We start from the raw sequence: 21717 nt of genomic DNA, 5'->3' as shown, positions 1-21717 counted from the left end.
AAAGTCAAATGTTTTGTGTAACAGAAATGCACTAGAACTCTGTGAGCACTGCTTTTTGTATTAGGCTATGTGTCTCAGTAAGTTTGTGCTTGCAGCTGAAGAAAACTTCATAATGTTACATTTTAATAGATTGAGTCTATCAAAGAGTAAACATAAAGAGGAGAGGACAAGAAAGAATAAGTGATTTCCAAGTGACAGAGCCACGCTAGAAGTGAAGTGTGCACCTCCTGCTGGCTACATTGAGGGCCTTTACACTAGAAGTCAGTTCGGGCATTCTCTACCGCTTTCTGTGACCCAGGCCCTGTGGTTGTAGCTCCTCTAGATGTCGTCCTCTGTATGATGAGACAGTATGGTAATACACATACAGAACTGTTGTTTGATTTACTGGCCCACACAAGGAAGCAGAGTTTCATGTGGAAAACGCTCAGATACCTCTAGGAGACTGTTTGCCTTATTGCCTTACCACTTAATTGAAAACTATGTAAGAGATAACTCTGAGTGCTTATCTAGTCCACTGGAGGCCCTGGGCTCAGTCTCCACAAATGGTGGATGTGGGAGAAACAAAGTCTACAAATTATCTTTTCTGCCTGTTTTTTACCAATTTCCCCAGGAAGTTTATAGTAACTTTTTTTTTTAAACGTGAGACCCTCTCTGAGGGGTTGGGTATGTGTGTGAGGGAGATTAAATCTGTACTTTTGTCTCTAAAGGGAAGATTTAGGTTGAGTACAATGAATAAAATTTCTAAAATCAGAACTGTCTAATGAGACAGGCACCTCAGGAAGAGCAGCTTAGCCGTAACTGCTTAGTGCTTGCATTGCTTCGTCTCTTGCACCCAGCACTGCATGCACGTCTGTAGCTGTTTACGTCATGGTGAAGATCCTGGCAGAGGATCCTAGGTTACCTATATTGTTTTTGTAGTCTTGGAATTTTGAGTTTGGGTAGTGTTATAGCTAATCAGATTGACATAATGACAATTGAAGTGTAATTTATCAGGATGAGGGAAGTTGGCACTTCCCTGGGTATTGCCAATTTGAATAACACAGCTTAATATTAAAGTTGAAAGTGTAGCTTTCTAATCTCCTGTAAAGCTGAAACAATAAATGAAGTCATATACCCCCACTCCAAGACTTTCCCCTGGGGCCCTTTGTTGAGTGTAATGAGGAGTATCTATGCTATAGTCACAGATAGGTTTTTCCATATTTTGGTAAAGTAGAAAATACTCAGAGTCCACCAAACTATGAGAGTTATATGTAGAATTCGACACATATTGCATGCTGCTTTCAATATTAAGAAAATTACTTGGGCATTGCTGTGTCCTTTAAGATATGTTATTCTCAACTGTCTTTTCCCTGTTCCTTACCCACAACCCTTATCAGATCAGAAAACCTGTGTGTTCTACAGTGGTGTGTCTTGAATATCCCCATTAGTTTGCAGTAGTTACCCCTGGCCTGCATGTTAGCCTTCAGTTTAATGGCCTTTTTTATGTTCATTCATTTTATTTTATTTCCCATCGTGGTTTTGTTTATTTCTTTTTTTGTTTTTTGTTTTTCTGTTCTCTTTAAAAACCGTCGTGGTTTGCCCTTCATATTCCCCAATGTTTGCACATGACAAGATGTTGCCATCCCAACATTACCTCCCACTTCACTGACCAGTGCCACTACTGACCATCTAGCACCAGCCACAACGGGACCACTACCTTCAGCTCCTCGAGATGTCGTGGCCTCCCTGGTCTCTACTCGCTTCATTAAATTGACATGGCGTACACCTGCATCAGATCCTCATGGAGACAATCTCACCTATTCTGTGTTCTACACCAAGGAAGGGGTTGCTAGGTAAGTGCTGCTTGTTTAGGGCCAGTGGGCTGATCTTCTTCCCCTGCCTGGTTATTCTCACCCTGCTTTATTGTGCAGTGTTTGTACCAGTTTTCAATCTGGAAAATAAGATTGTTGAAATTGTCTTCCCCAGTGTTATTTAGGTCATAATATAGACTCCAAGCACATTGAAGTTCTAGCATTTTTCCCCACCTTTCTGAAAAAATGGGAGGAAGCAGATAGAGCTGTTTGGGTAGAAGCGTTCAGAGATAGCCTGGACTGTGCCTGGTATGTTTTGCTTATGGTTTATAGTGCAGGGACTCAAATCAAATCAAGTCAACATGTAAGCTGAATGAACATCGCCACTCCAACCCACCTCTTAACACTAGAACTGTCTACCTTCTCCTAAGATTCAGCAGAGTGTGGAGATTAAGCCGGTATAACTTATCAGTCAGTGCATTTGATTTTGTACCTAGAGGGTCTTTTTGATGTCTCAAGAGTACTTAGGGGCAATGCCCTGGTACCTGCAGCACCTCAAGAGCTTATGTTGTTTACAGGAGGGCGTCTGGAATCTCCAGACCACTTTCTCCCCTGCTTGGCTTCATTTATGTGTATGCTCTTATTTTCCTTTCTTCTCAGTTAAACTCATTTTCTAGTGAAGCCAGTCTACTTATGCATGGGGCCTTTGTTTCAGTCTCTGGGTTCTTCTTCCTCGCCTCTTTCCAGCTAAAGCTACAGGCCTTATTCTTTCTGTGCCAGTGTCAGCCCCATGCAGCTCTCAGGCAGCCTCAGCCTCTGCACGTGACTCTTGAGACCACTGGTGGTGACACTGACTATAATAATGAGAATAGTTGTTGGGTTGTTCGTGTGTATTTACGTTCTTTTCCCACTAGATTATGAGCTCTGTGAAAGACCCTTGTCAGCTGCTGACTTCTGTAGACCATTTCATTGTCCTCAGCCTAGGGCCTTAACACGTGAAGTACAGTTTACTTTCCTGCTAGCGTGCTGTAACTGTCGTACTGTACTGTGTATATGGCCAGACTACCAAGCTCAGCAGCTGCAGGACCCGTGATTCTGCCTCATCACAAGTTGCAGTGATATACTTTATCTTGATAGATTGGACTGCTTGTCAGATAATGCTGGCTGAAAACAGGTTGTTTGAGATTTTACAAAGAAAAGGAAATAAAGTCCTCTACATAAAAAGATGGCACAGTTCTAGTCTACTGAACATGGAAGACATTAGATAAAAGGAAGTTTAGACAGTAGTAAGTGCTGAGAACAAGAAACCTGAAAACTAAAACAGCCAAAAAGTAAGAAATAAAAGAACAAAACCTCCCAGAACCCAAGTTTACACACACAAAGGGGAAGAATGCAGTAGCCGCACATGGACCTTAGCGAGTTTCAGTATCAGTGTCGGAATAACCTACAGGTGACTGACAGCTTAATTGCAAGTGCCATGTAGGTTCACAGGGAAGAAGGCATCTAGTTATTCCTATGCATAAGGCTCACTATCTCTGCGGCATGGCCTTTGACTTCATTAATGCATCTGCCATAAATAAATTCCCCAAACAAATAATTATGCTTGGTTTCTGTCATGCTCAGATAACACCCCTCAGGCCCCCCCTAAATGCCCACATACAAGTTTCTATTCACTTTTGTACTTTATTAGATCCAGCTTATCCTAGTAACTTTTGTTAAATTTTTAGATTTTACAAATCTGATGATGTCATTTGGGAACTAGAAGTGGGCTAAGTGAGACATTTACAATGACAGTTGCAGTGACACCAGAGTTCAATTTCATGTCTGGAGTAAAAGTGGTGAGACCTTAACACTCATCTCCCTGACCCAGAACTTTTGGTAGAAATTAGTATGAGGTTAAAAATAAAACACATGTTTGGAACCACATGTTGGAAAACCAGTAAGAATTTGGGCATAATAAAATGAGAATGGCCCATTTTAGACTTTTAAGCAGTTGTGCTCTCTGACTGTATTAACAGTTTGCAGTTAGCAGTATTTTGAGGGCACTTTTAAAGTTTATAATAGGAGAAGGAAAAAAGTCTAGAGAGAGCATGTATGTCGATAGAGATACAGCAGTTGGTAGCCTGGATAAAGGTAAGAGCAGGGACTTAAAATGGGTAGGAAATGTGGACATACATCAAAGAAGATGCTTTAGGAGGCTGAGCTTTGTTACTTCATTAAGCTTGATGTCTGAATACAGGCAATGAAGGGATAAAAAATGTCTAGAATGGAAAACCCATGTTGTGATTATGTTGTTTTATAATATAAACAGTTTATTTAGCATTTTTGAGCTTATATTTATATCTTTAAACAAGAGTAATAAATTATTTTACACAGAATAAACAAAAATACAGTGTAAGAATGTAGACCACTATCTTACAGGCAAATTCTCTACTTCTGTATTTAAACATTCAACCACCAGGTGGCACTATGTGCCTTGGTCATAAGCCGTAATTCTGCTTGACACTTGCGTTGTGTAGTCCTGAGGGTCCTTTGGTGCCTTTTTTTTTTAATACCTCTGTAATATTACCATTTACATTTATTACCATTCTGTCCTTTTTACCATTTAAATGCCTCTATTTTAAATGCCAGTACTTTTCTGGTGTTGTTTATTAAATGAAGAGTTGAGAGTTACTCCAAGTATTAATAGTATTTTCAAGATGGATGAAACATTAGAACTGTTAGTCTAATTCTAGGGCTGCATATTATGGGCACCAGGCCGAATCAGAGCTATTATTTTTATGATTCAGGATCTAATAATTGTTTCTGTATTTTAAAACAATTTTTTAAGCATTTATAAGCAAGTGTTTTGCCTATAAGCTTTACTGTCTGGCACTTTTGAGGAAAAGTTGCCTAACCTATCTCATTCTTTCATTAAATACCTAAATAAAGTAGGGGTCAGAAAGAGCTAGTGGCTTGATCAGAGTCTCTTGATGGGCTAACAGCCCTACCACAACTAGAATTAGATTTCCTAGCTCTGTGTTCAACACTGTTTCAATATAAAACACACTTTTTTCGTTGTCCTCTGACTCAGCTGTAGTATTCAAACCTCAATCCAGTGTAACCACACAGGTATTCTGAAATAGTCCTTTCTGTTGATCATTGGTTCCCGTCCTGAAATCACCTTTCCTTTCTCCTGAAGAGAAATTGATCATACAGACGAGTCTCTCAGAGCCTTCTCATATGGGGATTCGTCTCTGGGAATCATGCTTATGACGGACTTCCTTTTTATAACCATGATCCTGTAGAAATGTTTCAGGTTTTAACAGTGTCACTGATTTCTCCCATTTCCCCACCTTTCAGAGAGGAACAAACAAAAGACATACAATTTCAGAAATGTTAAAGGCAAATTTTAAATTGTGTGACTGTCCTTCTGAAGGTGAGCATTCTGCCTCCTGCTTGTGTAGTGTGTAAGCATAGATGAAGCAGCCTTATCCTTCAGTTTCAAGTAAAATACCATCCCCAGTTATTTCCCTAGGAAATAATGTTGTTTAAAATGTAAATACAGGTGAGCCATAGCCTGTGCTCTACAGTTCAGTCCTTCCCACTAAACAGAATAAGCATTGGTGATCAAATCACAGTTCCGATACCTCAGAATATAAGAAATAAGTTGATATGCTTCCCCTAAATCTGGTAACTTAGAAGTTTAGACAAAGACAAAATAGTACAATGGATATCTTAGGTATTGCTGAACAATAATTTTTAATATGGTAGTATTCCTTTTAGGTAGCCTAGCCAACTACAGTGTAACAACCTCTGTAAATATTCTGTGACTACTTCGTTTTTTAACCAATTATGGTTTTGTTTTTTAATTTTTTAGATGAAAATACAGTTACATTGGGTTCCCTTTTCCCTCCTCCCAACTCTTCTCATTGTCCCCCTTCCAATTTATGGCCTCTTCTTTGTTATGTTGCACACACACACACACACACACACACACACACACACACACTGCTGAGTTGTATTTGGCTATAATCAGTGATATCAGTAATGTTTGAGCAAGATCACTCACAGCTTGCCAAGTATTTACAACTCACTCTTCTGTCAGCCTTCTATACTGTTCTGCCTGGTAATCTTAGTTTCTCTTTTAGGAGTAAATGTGACTTAATGGTTAGACTTTCGCAGAAACTGGAGATTGAAACTATCTAGAGCTATGCTGTATTGATCAGTTTCTTTCCTAACCCTTCTTTATCCAAAGGGAGCGTGTTGAGAATACCAGTCAGCCAGGAGAGATGCAGGTGACTATTCAAAACTTAATGCCAGCAACTGTTTACATCTTCAAAGTTATGGCTCAAAACAAGCATGGTTCTGGAGAGAGCTCAGCTCCTCTACGAGTAGAAACACAGCCTGAGGGTAAGTCTTTCACCTGTCTGTTGGCCAAGCCCTGACAAGAGCTGCTTGCAGTCCTGTCAGCTTTTAGTCTTGCATACCAGCTTTCAGCTCCTTCTAGATGAGAAGATGAATTTTTGTTGAACATAGAAGTAAAAGGGCAGCAGTATATTTCTGCTTTCTTTCCTATTCATATTATACCAATCTTTTAAGGAATAGCTCAGAAGTCTTGTGGAACCTTTCTCTGATCATATGTATCTGTATGATCCTAGATACATCATCACCTCATTCCTCAATGACTTTATTAATGCCTCTTGCTTATTTTATGGACAGTTCCTATAACATCTGTCATGTCTATAATGTAGTGCTTTGCACAGTGGTGGGTATTTGACACTGTTACCAGCTGGAGTGCCCTATGTTATCACACCTCATAGATAGAACCTCTGTGCTTTGGATCTGTGTTCTTTTATGCTCAATGGTATTGCCTCTAATTTTATTTCTAAGACTTTCTGTGACTAAGTAAGGTAAATGTCAGGTTGGTTTATACTATAAAGGTCCTGTATGCCTTAACTTTTGGTTATAAGCTACAGGCCTGAATTTATAAGAAATATCATAATGTTTTTCCTTCTTGAAAATTTTTAACTATTACTTCTTGCCATAAGCTATATTTTTCTCAAAATGGTCTCTAGTTAACTTTTATGACACCTACACTAGCTTTCTTTGTTCACAAACCTAAATAAAAGACTTTGTTTTAGAAGTGAGCATGTGGGGTTGGGGATTTAGCTCAGCGGTAGAGTGCTTAAGGCCCTGGGTTCGGTCCCCAGCTCCGAAAAGAAGAAGAAGAAGAAGAAGAAGAAGAAGAAGGAGGAGGAGGAGGAGGAGGAGGAGGAGGAGGAGGAGGAGGAGGAGGAGGAGGAGGAGGAGGAGGAGGAGGAGGAGGAGGAGGAGGAGGAGGAGGAGGAGGAGGAGGAGGAGGAGGAGGAGGAGGAGGAGGAGGAGGAGGAGGAGGAGGAGGAGGAGGAGGAGGAGGAGGAGGAGGAGGAGGAGGAGGAGGAGGAGGAGGAGGAGGAGGAGGAGGAGGAGGAGGAGGAGGAGGAGGAGGAGGAGGAGGAGGAGGAGGAGGAGGAGGAGGAGGAGGAGGAGGAGGAGGAGGAGGAGGAGGAGGAGGAGGAGGAGGAGGAGGAGGAGGAGGAAGAAGAAGAAGAAGAAGAAGAAGAAGAAGAAGAAGAAGAAGAAGAAGAAGAAGAAGAAGAACGTGAGATACATTTGTATCTCCCTATCTGGAAGCGCAGAAGAATGAATTTACCAATTATATAACAGAAAGAATTCAGGAACTGTGCCTGGTGGGTGAAATAAAGGCAAGAAGTTAAGAACCTTCAACTTTTTAATGTTATAGCAACTTACTTATCCAAGGTTTGTGTGCCTCCTATGCCAGGTACTATGCAAAATACTAGAAACACAGAGATGGTGAACAAGTAATGTTTGTTTCTGAGCATAAGCAGTAGTAAATGTAATAATGAGTCCTTTGTCACGGAACTGATGATAATGAAATCATGAGTCAATGCTAGGCAAGAACACAGGGCCAAGAAGAGTGTCCAGACTTGATTTAAGGTGAATGCATTCTCTTTACAGAGGTAGGGATGGTAAATTTCATAGTTGACTGTGTTCAGAGTAAGTGTAGGAGTTATCCGTTAGATTTAAAGCTCCATTCCCCTTCATCTGCTTTTAAGGAAGGCACCATAATTGAGAGATACTAGACTAGAATTCAGAGCAAGGAAGAATTTATATAAAAATACAGAAAGAATCCCAGAAAAGAAGGAGGCTGTGGTTGGTCTTAAAGCATTTGACATAGCACAGGCGTTCTTGGGGAGGGAAACTGGATGACCCAAATCCCAGAAATAGGATCAAACAGTGCACATGCAAAGTGAGTCATGATGAAAATGAAGGTAGGACCACTGGATTTGATCTGGTGCAGAAATCTGTCCTGGGGCTGTGAACCTTCTGAAAATGAAAATACCTGTATATATATATATATATATATATATATATATATATATATATATATATATATATATATATATCCACATTCCCCTTGAAAGACGACTATAGCTTTCATGAACATTTCAGACTTTGTGTTCAAATTGTCAAACCATTGAACTGAAAGAGTCATTGTCAAATTTAGAAGTGAAAGAAGACATAAGGAGAAGTGGCCCTTACTGTGTACCTACTGTGTGCCTTTCATTGTGTTGGGCAGTTCAGATATAAAGATTAGTAAGCCTTGAGTTCTGTTTACAAGGGATTTTCAACCTTCTGTGAGAGACAGGCAGTTAAATACACAGTAGTGTGAGGTGCTGCCATCACATGGAAAGAGACTAAGGTAATTAGTTGAAGGCTTTGGTTTAGAAAGAGTAGTTGAATGAGGTTATAGGCAGGAGGAACAACTGGTTCTGGTGCAGGCTTTGGAATTTGTAATGTGACAGACAGCAGAGATGCCAGCAGTGAAGAGGGCCATGCACCTCCTGAAGCTGCGGGGTGTAAGGAGAGGTTTGAGCACTGAATTAGCCTTTGGAGGGCATTTTGCACACTTTGTTTGTTAGACCACTGCACAGCTGACTTGAAAGGATCATTAGTGCCTTTTACAGGGGTCGTATTCGCTACCTACGCTTAACCAATGAGTATATTGAAGGTGATGTTAAGAAAATTTGTTCTTCTATTTTTTTCCCCTATTTTTTCTCCTATTTTGTTTTCCTCTCTCTTTAGTTAAGTTGGAAGAAAGTTTCCACAGCAACAAAAGTGTGGCAAACCCTACCTGTCAGGCTACACAAACTGTGCTGTTAACATTGAACAAATGGCACAATTCATGACTAAATAAAGCAAACAACTGTTAAAGTGACTACATTCAGATCTTCCTACTTCTGAAGCAAAACAAGTCTCACAGCATAAAGCTGTTGTTTGAGAAAACCAGCTTTTTCTTTCTTTCTTTTTTTTTTTTTTTTTTTTTTTTTTTTTTTTTTTTTTTTTTCTGGAGCTGGGGACCGAACCCAGGGCCTTGCGCTTGCTAGGCAAGCGCTCTACCATTGAGCTAAATCCCCAACCCTGAAAACCAGCTTTTTAAAACATTTTTTCCTTCATTGGCCTTAAATCTAATGGTGTCTATAATAGTGGCATTAATGCTAGAAAACTTATTTTTAATATAGAATTTCTCCCAAAGTATAGACCTGAGCAGCTAGCCAGGATTAATATATATTTTGGGAAATAACTCTGATCAGATGAAAAGAATATTCTTAAAGGGTTGATACATGAGCCATTGTAGAAGTTAGATCCAGTGTCCACAAAGGACCAGCTACCTTGCTGAAGGTACTATCATAGTCTCCTTACTGCGCTTCATGAGTCACGTTTTAGACTAAAACACTGTCCAATTTCGGGCTCCACCACTATAAATTTCCCATGACTTGGAAAGGTTCTTAGCCTCAAAATTCATGGGAATAGTAATACTTTGCATCTCTTTTGGTTAGTGCTAAGATTAAATTAGAAAAGAAAAGTAAAGAAGCATGTAATGCATTAACTTTATTGATGTTTGGCTCATTGTAAGCATTCAGTAAATGTAGCTATTACTGAACTTGATGCTATTTCTTTAACGGGTTTTATTCTTTGCTGCTTCTCTTCCGTGCTTGTGTCCACACATCCTTTCTAAGCATGGATCTGACTGTCATGCTCCTGTTCACTGCCTGTCAGAAAAACTGAACCCTACAGTAGGACATCAAACGTTCCTCCCTGTCTGGCTCTTGTTTTCAATATTATTTCTCCAACATCCGTTCTGTGGTACAACCATACAAGTCATATAACATTGTCTTTCCACCTATCCCCCAGATTGCCCCAGTGACAAATAATATTCTCGCAGATGTCTAAAAAACCATTTTTTGTAATAACAAGAAATCCTCACAGCTCTTCTCTTCCCTTCCCTAAGCAACCCTTCACATAGCAGAATCCTGTGCTCTCTACTCTTTCATTACAGCCACCATATGAATCTGCCAGCATTTATTATTGTACCTGATCTGTGCTAAACTGAGTTCTTTGTGAATGGGGCTTCTGCCTATCACTGTGTTCCCAGAACCTGCTTAGTATTCAACAGCAGAAAGATCTCTTCCAGTGGAGGTTGCTTTTATATGCTGCCTTATCCCTCTACAAAACCAGAATTTGGGGCTAGAGAAGAGGGCTCAAATATTTATTGTGCAAGTCTAAGGACTTGAGTTTGGATTCCTCAGTACCCACATAAACCTAGGCACACACCTGCAGCTCAAGTTAAGGGATGGGGGAAGGGAGCAGATAGATGCCAGGAACTTGGGTCATCCAGCCAAGCTGAAACAGATAAGCTTCAGGCTCAGTGGGAGACCCTGTCGCAGAGCATGGCAGTAGAGCATGATAGAGGAAGACTTCTGACACTGACCTCTGGCTCCCACACAGCTCTGTGTGGTAAGAGAGTGTGTATATACATATGCACTTCTGAGAGTTTGTAAATCACAGGAATTCTTTTGTGTATTTTTCTTATTTTTAATAAATTGAATGTACTTCATTTCTGGCTTTGAGTTATGTAAAGGAAAACATATGGATCTTAAAAATACTTAAAGTCAATTGTCTTTTTAGCTTTTATTGTTTCTAAAACGTGGGCTTTGTAACAGTATTGCTGAGAATGGCTATTGTGAACTGCAGTAAGTCTGATTTATATCTTGATCTCTTGGAATTCTCTTTTCAGTTCAGCTCCCTGGCCCAGCACCTAATATCCGAGCTTATGCAACATCACCTACTTCTATCACTGTCACATGGGAAACACCATTATCTGGCAATGGGGAAATTCAAAATTACAAATTGTACTACATGGAAAAAGGAACGGATAAAGAACAGGTATAAAGTGATATGGTTTTTTAGGGGGGACCATTAGTTTCTAAAAACTAAAGGGGTAGAGATACAGCTCAGTGGTAGAACAACTGCCTAGCATACAGGATATGCTAATACTGTAGCCTCCACCCCAAATCTTACAAAGCTCTATGATCAGTTGAAGAAATCAAAAGTGATTTGATTTATTTTGAAGTTTTTACCAGCAAGGGTCGCTAAACATCAAATAATATTTCTAAATAAACTTCTATTGTTTATAATTAACTAATCTGCTTTCGCTATAGATAACATTCTGTAAGAGGGTTAAAACTGTATTGTGCAGCATTTGTTCATTTTGTAGCATTTCTTTTGGCTTGAGGTCTCTGTGTGTGTGGGTATGTATGTACAGATGCATATTCCATTTCATTCAAGGATGTTGATGTTTCAAGTCACTCCTATACTATTAATGGACTGAAGAAATACACGGAATATAGTTTCCGAGTGGTGGCCTACAATAAACATGGTCCTGGAGTGTCTACACAAGATGTTGCTGTTCGAACATTATCAGATGGTAAGCTTTTTCCTAATCAATAAAACCATGTGCTTTGATGTAAAGAAACTTTTATTCTTATCCCCATTGTACCTCTTGATGATTAACTCACTTTTTAAAGTGTTTTTTTCTTACATGTAAACTTCAGGTAACACCAATTTCACCAGCATTGCTGTAAACTTGACTGGAAAACACAGAGCACGTAGTATCTAATACAGAATGGGTTCTTGGTGTTTTTAGTACAGTCTTCTGAGGAGATAAATTCTGTTGCTTGTTTACAGCACAGACCTTTTTATGGCTATAGGATGATTAGCCTACTGGAAGTACCACTCATATTTAAAAATGTAAGAGCTACAGTTCTTTTCCCTTAAGCAGAGGTCAAACGTTACGTCAGTAATAAAGAAGCAGCATGGGGCTGGGGATTTAGCTCAGTGGTAGAGCACTTGACTAGCAAGTGCAAGGCCCTGGGTTCGGGCCCCAGCTCCGAAAAAAAGAAAATTAAAAAAAAAAAAAAGAAGAAGCAGCAGCATATATGCATGGTTTGTAGTCCATGAAGAGATACAGTTTTGACCTCTGTTTTCCTACCCAAAATACTTAACTTCAATCCAAATTACGATGCAACAAGCAGACACGTCAAATTGAGAGAAGTTCTGCAACTTTTTAAAAAAATTTAGATGGCCTTTAGCGTTAAAGATGGCCTCTTATAATATATTATAATATACTCTTATAATATATTATATCTTATAGAAAAAGCATCTAAATTAAAGGAGAGTAAGACATAGACTGTAAAATATGTGTGATCTTTGGTTCCTGGATACCAGAAACAAAAACATCTATGTAGGACACTGCTGGCACACTTACTAGATCCAGTTTTAAGAATGCTAAATATTGGACATGTTATTATATATATTTGATACCATTTTTTAATCAAAACTACAGCTTCCAAATGTGAATTTTGTATTTTAGTTTGATTGGAGCCTGCTGTTTTTCTCAGGAAATAGTGAACTATTGAATTCAGTTATTCAGATATTGAGACAAATGTAAACCATTTCAGAATAATCTGTCACAGTGACTTACAGCCATCTCTCAGATAATTCAGAAGCAATATATGGTAGACAAACCTGTACCTATGGAATTCTCAGTGTGCACTTAGAGCGAGAAAAATTCAGTAGAGAATACAATGTTCATTTTAGTATTCCTTTCTTTGGACTTGACTTTTTTTTTTTTTTTTTTCCGGAGCTAAGGATCGAACCCAGGGCCTTGTGCTTGCTAGGCAAGCGCTCTACCACTGAGCTAAATCCCCAACCCCTGGACTTGACTTTTTTTCAGATTAAAAAGGAAAAACAAAAGACTAGTTATAGTTAATCTATCCAACTTTATATCCAATTGGTCATGATTTAAGAGAAAAAGGGTTTTACAGCCTTTTAATTTACATGTAAGCCAAATTTTAACTGATCTTAAAGTTGACCTATTGACCACAGCACTATGGAAACTGAGTGGAATGAAGTTCCTTAACATGGGGTTTTCAGGCAGCATTTTGGAGTAAGGTAAATCCCAGATCTTAAGCCTACTAAAAGGAATGCCTTGATCAAGTAAACTAGAGAAGTTTATCTGTAAAAAACATGTACATGAAATGAAAACAGCAGTAAACTCCCGTGAGAGCTATGAGGAGTGAGTTCCTGCTACACAGTAGCTTTTAACAAATCTTAACTTTGAGGGTGGGGATCACACAGACACAAGTTATGTTGAATGTCTCTATGGCTAAGTTACTTTTTAACATGGAATAGGTGAATAGAATAGAATAGGTGGGCCCTACTTCAGATCTCTACAGCTGAACCTCTGACTTGAAGCCATATCATTTTCCCAGCACGTTAGGACTGGGAACAAGGCACATTCAGCTCAGTAGGTCCTTATTTCAGTGTGGAGTCACCAGATGATAGGGAATTGAAAAGTCCTAATGAGAAGATTGGTTATGAAGAGCTAGAGTTAGCAACTAGTGATAGAGAGCAAACCAGTTAGGTCTGCTTGAGTTTTCTTTGCTGTCTGTCATCACATGAAGGGAGAGTATATGAGCCATCAACTTTTAGACCTCCTTTGTTAAGTTCCAGAATATTAAGAACTTTGGTTATATAACTTTGTTTCACTAACAGACCCAAACTCTTCATGCCTGCTGTCTGACACACTGGTGCACTGGGGAGCCAGATAGTTCACTGATTACAGCTTTCCTTGTTGAAATATCTTTCTCCTCTTGAGAACTGTCTTGTAAACCACTTTGGGACAGGAAAACCAAACTCGCTGTGTCCATCTTCTCGTCTTGGTCCATACTGTCATTACCTAATTCTGGTCACTTGCCACATTTATTGCACTCAGTTCCAGAAAATGTGTGGCTCTTCCCATAGTGGGTACTCAGAATATCTCTTAAGTCTAGAAAAGTTCAGACTCTAGGGCAGTGTTCTCAGCCTTCCTTAATGTTTTGACCCTTTAGTACAGTTCCTCGTGCTGTGGTGACCTCCAACAATGAAATTATTTCACTGCTACTTCATAACTAATTTTGCTGCCATTATGAATCGTGATGTAAATATCTGATGTGACCTCTGTGTGTGGGTTGTTCGACCTCCCAAGGAGTTGCGACCCACAGGTTGAGAACTGCTGGCCTAAGGGTTCAGAACTCCTTATATTCCTGAACTAAGTATCTGATTTCCAGAATTTTAACCTGATTTGAGAAAGGGTGGATGCTCATATGAATAAAGGATGGCCACACTTCACCTCCTAGCGCTATTAACGTAAGACACAGTTAGCTGGGTTGAGACCCTCATGATGGGTGATGTGTGGATAGTTGAATTGTTTCCTTTTTTTTTTTTCTTAAACCTGTCTAGTGCCCAGTGCTGCTCCTCAGAATCTGTCCTTAGAAGTGAGAAATTCAAAGGTAAGGCTTTACTTCTATTCACTTTACTGGCACCCTGAGCCTCAGAGGGATGTAGAGAGCCAGAAATTCTTTGGTCAAACATCAGAACAGTGAATGTCAGTGTTGTAGTAATTCATTTGCTTTGAGAAATACGAACCTGAAATTAGAATGTAACTGAAAACACCTAAAATCAAACAGGAAAACAAGACAGCTTAGGCATAATAAAGCTGAGATAAGAACTCACTTGTTTACTGTTTCTTTCCTTTCTCTTATGCTAAAACCTTTTTAGCTTTCTATTAAAATTTTTTTCTGTTACATAAATATGACAGTTTAGATCTTAACCATACAGAATCATTCAAAGAAAATAGGTTGCTTATGGTAACATGATGCTAGTATAAACCAAAGACAGACAGGAATAGACATCTGTTCACAGCATCCCTCCTGGTTCAGTTTCATGTATATCAGCCATGTGTGCCTTTCAGATTACCCACACCCCCACATCCCCCCGGGCAGCATAAGTAAAGAAATCTTATCAAAAGGTACTGTGGGAGGCTACATCAGGAAGCTTTCACTTCTGTTTCATTTCAGGGTTTTTGTTTGTTGTTTTGTTTTGTTTTTTTGACAGGGTCTTTGTGTGTGTGTGTGTGTGTGTGTGTGTGTGTGTGTACTGGCCTAGAACTTACTGTATAGCCTAGGCTAGCCTCAAACTTGTAAACCTACAGTTTCTGTCTTCTAAGATTTGGGATTTCAGACATTCTATCCACCACTCCTGTCCACAGAAATTATTTAATTACAGCTAATTTGCATTCAAGAAAGGAAATAATTCTTATACCTAACAATAATTTATTTCCTAATCTGTATGCCTCTGGCCTTATTTTTTCCTTATAAAACCTCTTCTGGAACTTCTGATGTTTTCATTCCAACAAAATACTTACTTAGAAGATAAGTCTAGATTCAAGCAAGTATGTCCAAGCCGTGTCCATGGGCTGCGTGCACACTAGGATAGATATTCTGCAGCCTAACCCAAGAATTATAGACTTAAAACATGAGGGCTTTTTGGGAGTTTCTCTTGTAACATGGCTCTCAAGCATGAGTTTTTGTAGATGACAACATTATGTCACATGCCTAGTAGAGTACACTGCTTTAAGACATAATAATCTCCCCTAGAGAAGTTTGAGGGTTTTTTTTTTTAAATTTAATTAAGTTTTGTTTGTTTATTGTGCTAGTGTTTTGTTTTGAAACAAAAGTCTCACTATAGCTCTAGCTGGCCCTAAACTCACAGGCTGACCCTAAAGTCATAGATATCTACCTGCCTCTGTCTCCCAAGTGCTAAGAATGATGTGCATCACCACATCCAGTGAGTTAGAATTATTTAAGTTATTATTAATTAATTAAGTTATTATTAAATAATTATTAATTATTAAATAATTATTAATTATTATTTATTATTAATTATTATTAATTATTAATTATTATTAAATAATCATTTAATTTTTTTACTATTAAGTAAGTAACTTGGTGGGATTCCCAAGTGCTCTTTATGGTCACTCTCCTCTTTCTGCAGTGAATTGGGTTTGATAACGTGTACAATCAGGAGCAACCCTTTGACATGTTCGGTCTTTTCTTTGCACTGCCTTTCCTCAGAGTATAGTGATCCACTGGCAGCCCCCTTCCTCAGCCACACAAAATGGGCAGATTACTGGCTACAAGATTCGGTATCGAAAGGCCTCCCGAAAAAGTGATGTCACTGAGACCGTGGTAACTGGGACACAGCTGTCTCAGCTGATTGAAGGTAAGTAAGCTGCTTTGCATACACAGTCAGCGGCTAAAATGTGGCTCTTCCTTAGACCTGAAATGAGGCTGATCTAAAACTGCTCTAAGCAGTTGTTTTAAAGAAACAAATTAAAAAATGGTTTACAAAAAATTGAAACAGTTTTTGATACAAATTAATGGAAGATACTCTGGTGGATTCCCCCATTGCTGAAGGGTTGAATTGTGTTTGATTTTTTAGTTCCTTTTTATTCTGTCCACATTTTTGGAGTTTAAAATACTTTGTAATCTGAAAATGTAAGATAGACTTCACTCAACCAAATTGCTAACAAAACTTAAAACATGCCAAACTGAAGAATATTTGAATAGCTGCAATATTATAATTACATGTGCTGCTATGCACAGTGTAAAGTCTTAGAAAATTCTATCAGAAATAGCTCTCTTGTATAGTTTTCCTTTTATGTATAACAAAAAATATATCTTATCAGATGGACTCGAATGTGTATCTAATAAAAATATAGATAACTAAGAACTCTCTTTCTTACACAACTGTGAGAACTGGCCAAGCAAGGCCGGACTCCTTTACAGGAGAATCTTGAGAGGCAACAAGTAAATGAGGATAGGGTCTAGGCGTTGCTAACGAATAAGGGCTAAAGCATCGTCCGTTGTGCTCAGAGCACAGCGAAGTACCCGCTGAGTTAAGCTTCATCCAAAACCTCTGTAGAGGGAAGGATAGCTGTTCTCTAGAAGTGTGTCCCCGTTATCCAGGGATGAAAGCTGCGATCTGCATGAACTAACATTGAATATGCAATGTGAACAAAAAAGATTCTTGGAGGTTTGAAGCATTAACTTGAAGCTTTCTAATGGGATATGCAAAATGGATTACTGAGAATCCATGTCAGTCATCGAATTAGACAGTTAATCTGTAGCTGGACAGAATAGTTGTTGTAGCACTTAACACACATTACCGTACCTTTATGTCTGCTTTGTGCCTTAGTTTTACTTCTTAAACTGTCAGTTATTTAGAGGGGAGAGGAATTCAGCCTTTTCATACTCACATCTCTTTTGCCTGATCTTTCATATATTCTTAGCCTTCTAGAGGCCATGGAGTGACAACTGGATAATTGGATTCTTTCAGATCCTTATTGAGCCATGTTTGTGTTTATTTTAAGGTTTAGTTCTTTTATAATTGCAAACACATGCAATATTCTCCTGTACTTTCTGACTAGATGGTCATGGGTAATGGGCCTAGGGAGATGGCTCAGTGACTAAGCACTGACTGTTCTTTTAGAGGACGTGGGTTAGAGTCTCAATTCCCACGTGGAGTCTAAGTCTGGGCTCAGGGAATCCAACATCTTCTCTTGGCCTCTGAGGGCACCAGACACATGCATGGTACACATACATACAAGCAGAGCACCCATACATAGAAGATAATAAAGAAAAGTAAATTTTTAAATGGGGAGGTAAATTGACATGGGTCCACCAATTGTTCCCCTCTCTGTCTTTGCTTTTTATGGGCAAACATTTAGGATGACACACACAGGGCAGAGCCTTCTGTCTCTTCTTACTGTGTGCCAGGATTGGTTACCTTAGCTGCAGCATACCTTGCATCCCAGCCTACTTACTTATGTTTTCAATATCTCAGTCTATATTGGGGTTTCTGTACTGTACTGCTGTCCAGAGATCCCAGTTTTTTGGACATAGTTAGGATGATATTCATAACCTTAATGGTCATTATCTTGTATTTTAGTGCTCTAAAAATGTACATGTGAATGGATGCATAACTGGTCATATTAACTGTTGTCCTGCTTTGTAGGTAGACTTTTATCTGTGAATCTTTGTTGCTTTTACATTGGTAAATCATATACTTTATTAAAGCTGGTAGTAAATAAAGAGTTATATAAGAGAAAAGTTTGGGATTTCTTCTTTTACTATAAATACACTTGTTCAACTCGTTACTGAAAAATAGATTTCTAGGCCATATTTGATGTTGAAATTATTTCAGCTGTGGTAAGAGCGGGTCTCAAAGAACAAAGGTAACCTGATAGGAGTTACATCTTTACATTCTTTTCTGGGTTTTGGTGTCTTCTGAAACCAACTGATTTTGATCCTTTGTAACTACTCTTTCATTATCTATGACTTCTTTTTTGGCTGACAGGATTGCATTAAATAATCCAAGAGGTGCCTTCATGCTCTTAAACAAAAAAGCTCTTAACTTCCTGGGAGGGGTTAGTCTTTGCTGTTTTACCCTGAGTGGTGTAGGCACTGAGAATTACCCCGTGTTGTATTTGCATGTTTTATGAACTTACACGTTATTAAGCTCTGGACTGAGTTGGTTAGGTGAGATGTTTCCTTTTACAGGAATTACTAACTTTTTGTTTTCCAGAGCTCTCGTTTCAGCTTTTCTCTTTTGTCTGATCCTCAGGTCTTGATCGGGGGACAGAATATAACTTCCGAGTAGCTGCTCTCACAGTCAATGGTACAGGTCCCGCAACTGATTGGCTGTCTGCTGAGACCTTTGAAAGTGACCTAGATGGTAAGTAAGATTCAGCAGTGAGCAGGAATGGCTCATAATAGATAGATACTAACTATCACCGGGAGTCAAATTGGAAAGCTATTGAATTTAGCTTGTCTGTGAGTATTGGAATGTTGTGCTGCTATTGTTGCTGTGAAACAATAGAGCTCCTAAAGGTATAATCATTCTCCAGCATGTAAAGAGGTTCCAAAGGAAACAGGCTCAGAACAATAAAAATGTATAGGGATTTGAGTTGAGTTTTCTTACTGAGGCGAATAAGTAAATAGATAATCTAAAATGTCAGGCTGAGCCACATCACTGTGTACCCATATTTCCTTTGCAGCTACCTCTTTCCTGAGTCATGGAGACCGTGTGCTTTTCCTCCCGTTTGTTCAATAAGTAGTACCAGGTGGTTATGTATAGTTAGTTCCTTTCACAGTGATGGTGCCAGATTTGGGGAGACCAAAGACCTATATCCCTATTCTGAGGTTCAACTAAAGTAGCAGTTTATGTCTTGAGTAACATACATGAAAGATGTATTAAACTGCTACCTTTTAAAATCTGTTAGTCATCTAACAACTGGCTTTGGTGCCAGTTTTTCTGGATGGTTAATTATCTAGGGAAATAAATAATTGGTACCATTGTTATAATATGATATTTGATTAACCTGTTCCAAACAGGTTTCTAGTTTGTTGATGTATCTTTCTCATTAAACCAATAGAGTTTAGGGAATGGAATGAGCAACTAGGTTTTATTTTCTTAGGAAAAAAAAAACAATCATAGACCATATTCCACTGTAGCTATAAATTCTCTTTGAGTTCTTGGCCCAAAAGGGAGTTGTGGGGATTTTGTTAAAGCCCAAATATTTTGACAGGAACTAAACAACATTCACCAAGGATAAGGAAACATTCTACAGGAAATACATCTCATATTTCATTTTTCTGCTTTCCTTCTCAGAATCTCGTGTTCCTGAAGTGCCTAGCTCTCTTCATGTCCGTCCACTTGTCACTAGCATTGTAGTGAGCTGGACTCCTCCAGAGAACCAGAACATTGTGGTTCGAGGGTACGCCATTGGTTACGGCATTGGCAGCCCTCATGCCCAGACCATCAAAGTGGACTACAAACAGCGCTATTACACCATCGAAAACTTGGGTATGCTTGCTAGGTAGAAAGGATAATCATGCATGTGATTTCTTTGATTTTTAAATTTTATTATACTATAATTTTATTTTTGCAGAAAAATTGTAACACTTGTGGAAAGAATTTTGCTATATTCTTCTTAGAGTCTTCATCCAGATTATGCAGGATTAATTTTTTTCACATTTCTTTTATTCTTTTCTATTTTCCTTTGTGTATATTTCCCCCTGAGACATACAAAAGTCATTTGCAGACATGATAACTCTCACTAATCACTAGCTTGACCATGAAATTCTACTAAAATTGTTCCAAATAGCTTGCTTACTGAACTAAAGACGTTAAAATTTGCATATTTGACACTTTTCTTACCATTGTTCCTTATGACAAAAGAAAAAATGCTATTTTCTGGTTGAGAATCAGTGTTGAGTGTAATTATCATGTCTCGTTAGCTTTTGATTCAGAACCAGTTCTGTGGTTGGTTGATTTTTTTTCCCCCCTGATCTTAATAAATGACATTTGAAAATACATACGCAGGCCATTTATGTTCCTCAAAGTAGGTGTGTCCAGCACTTCCACAGTACATCTGGGTTTACGTACTTTGTGGGGGAATGACATAGTGTTGGGTTTTTGTCAGTGCCTCATATTAGACACACAGAATGGTATCCAGTGCTTATTATCACTTTCCTTTGTATTAACATGTATTTCATTAATAAGATACCTTGATTTTTACAAATACTTGGTTTCCCATCAAACTTATGTACAGTTTTAGGATATATATATATATATATATATATATATATATATATATATATATAGTAGGTTGTTACTGGTCAAACTTTAGGAAGATTCCTTTCAGCTCTTTTATTATACAAATTGAAAACCTGATTCTAAACTTTATTTTTAAAAGCAAATAACAAAATAGCTATTTTTGAAAAAGAAAAAAATTGGAAAATGCATAATACTTGACTTGATGATAACTTACTAAGTTAAAACGATGGAGACTCGGTGATACTGGTGCAAAGGTTCAGGTTGTACATTAACGGGATAATCAGTACTTGATATTAATGTTCTCAGTTGAATTTTTAACAAAGGTAATGAAGTGATTCAGTACAGAAAGGGTACCTTTGTAACTAAGGGCATGGGACTAATTGAATGTCTGTATGGAAGAGGAAAAAAGAACACCCAAAAAACAGACTACCACAAACAACCAGAAACCATATAATTGACAAAGTAGAGTCATTGCAAAGGCTCAGTGGGTAAAATACCTGCTGACAAACTGAGTTTAATCCCCAGGACCCACAGGCAAGAGAGAACTAACTTATGTGAGTTGTCCTCTGAACAGAGAGAGAAAGAGGGAGAGGGGACGGGGGAGAGAGAATGAATATGTCTATGTGTCTGCGTGTCTGCTCATCACCTATGTGCAGTGTCCATTGATCAGAAAAAGGGCATCGGATCCCCTGAAACGGAACTTAGAGACAGTTGTAAACTGCCATGTGGCTGTTGAGAATCTAACCTGAATCCTCTAGAAGAGTAGCCAGTGTTCTTAACTTCCAATCCATCTTTTTACCTAGTCCTTAATCAAAAGCTTAAACTTATGCTATTGATGAGACATCGATAGAAATAAAACGGCATGTTGATGTCTATATGTTAGAGAGGGCAGGAACAAGATAAGGCAAGGGGCAGTGAAAAAGTAAGGTAGGGACAGAGTTTTCATAGGATGGGAGAGAGGAAAAGAAGGAAGAACAAGAAGGATGACCCAAATCTGTGTGTCCTTAAATGGCCACAGATACTTATGAATATTTCTTAAGAG

The 21717-nt window shown here is 38.6% G+C and overlaps 1 protein-coding gene across 16 annotated transcripts in view; it reads left to right on the top strand.

Annotated features, from left to right (window-relative positions):
* Neo1 (neogenin 1) overlaps positions 1–21717 on the top strand; it is a 152660-nt gene that overhangs the window by 94177 nt on the left and 36766 nt on the right. For 8 of the 16 annotated variants that reach the window (XM_087563924.1, XM_087563915.1, XM_087563923.1 and 5 more), the window contains exons 8-15: positions 1673–1832; positions 6028–6182; positions 10912–11060; positions 11463–11601; positions 14457–14506; positions 16130–16277; positions 18681–18791; positions 19728–19922. In XM_087563924.1, coding sequence (XP_087420050.1) covers positions 1673–1832; positions 6028–6182; positions 10912–11060; positions 11463–11601; positions 14457–14506; positions 16130–16277; positions 18681–18791; positions 19728–19922 — 1107 coding nt within the window. 16 annotated transcript variants of the gene reach the window in all.

This window comes from Rattus norvegicus, chromosome 8 (assembly GCF_021556685.1).
Source record: "Rattus norvegicus strain SHRSP/BbbUtx chromosome 8, alternate assembly SHRSP_T2T, whole genome shotgun sequence".
Lineage (NCBI taxonomy): Eukaryota > Metazoa > Chordata > Mammalia > Rodentia > Muridae > Rattus > Rattus norvegicus.
This window is presented reverse-complemented; position numbering and strand designations above follow the sequence as displayed.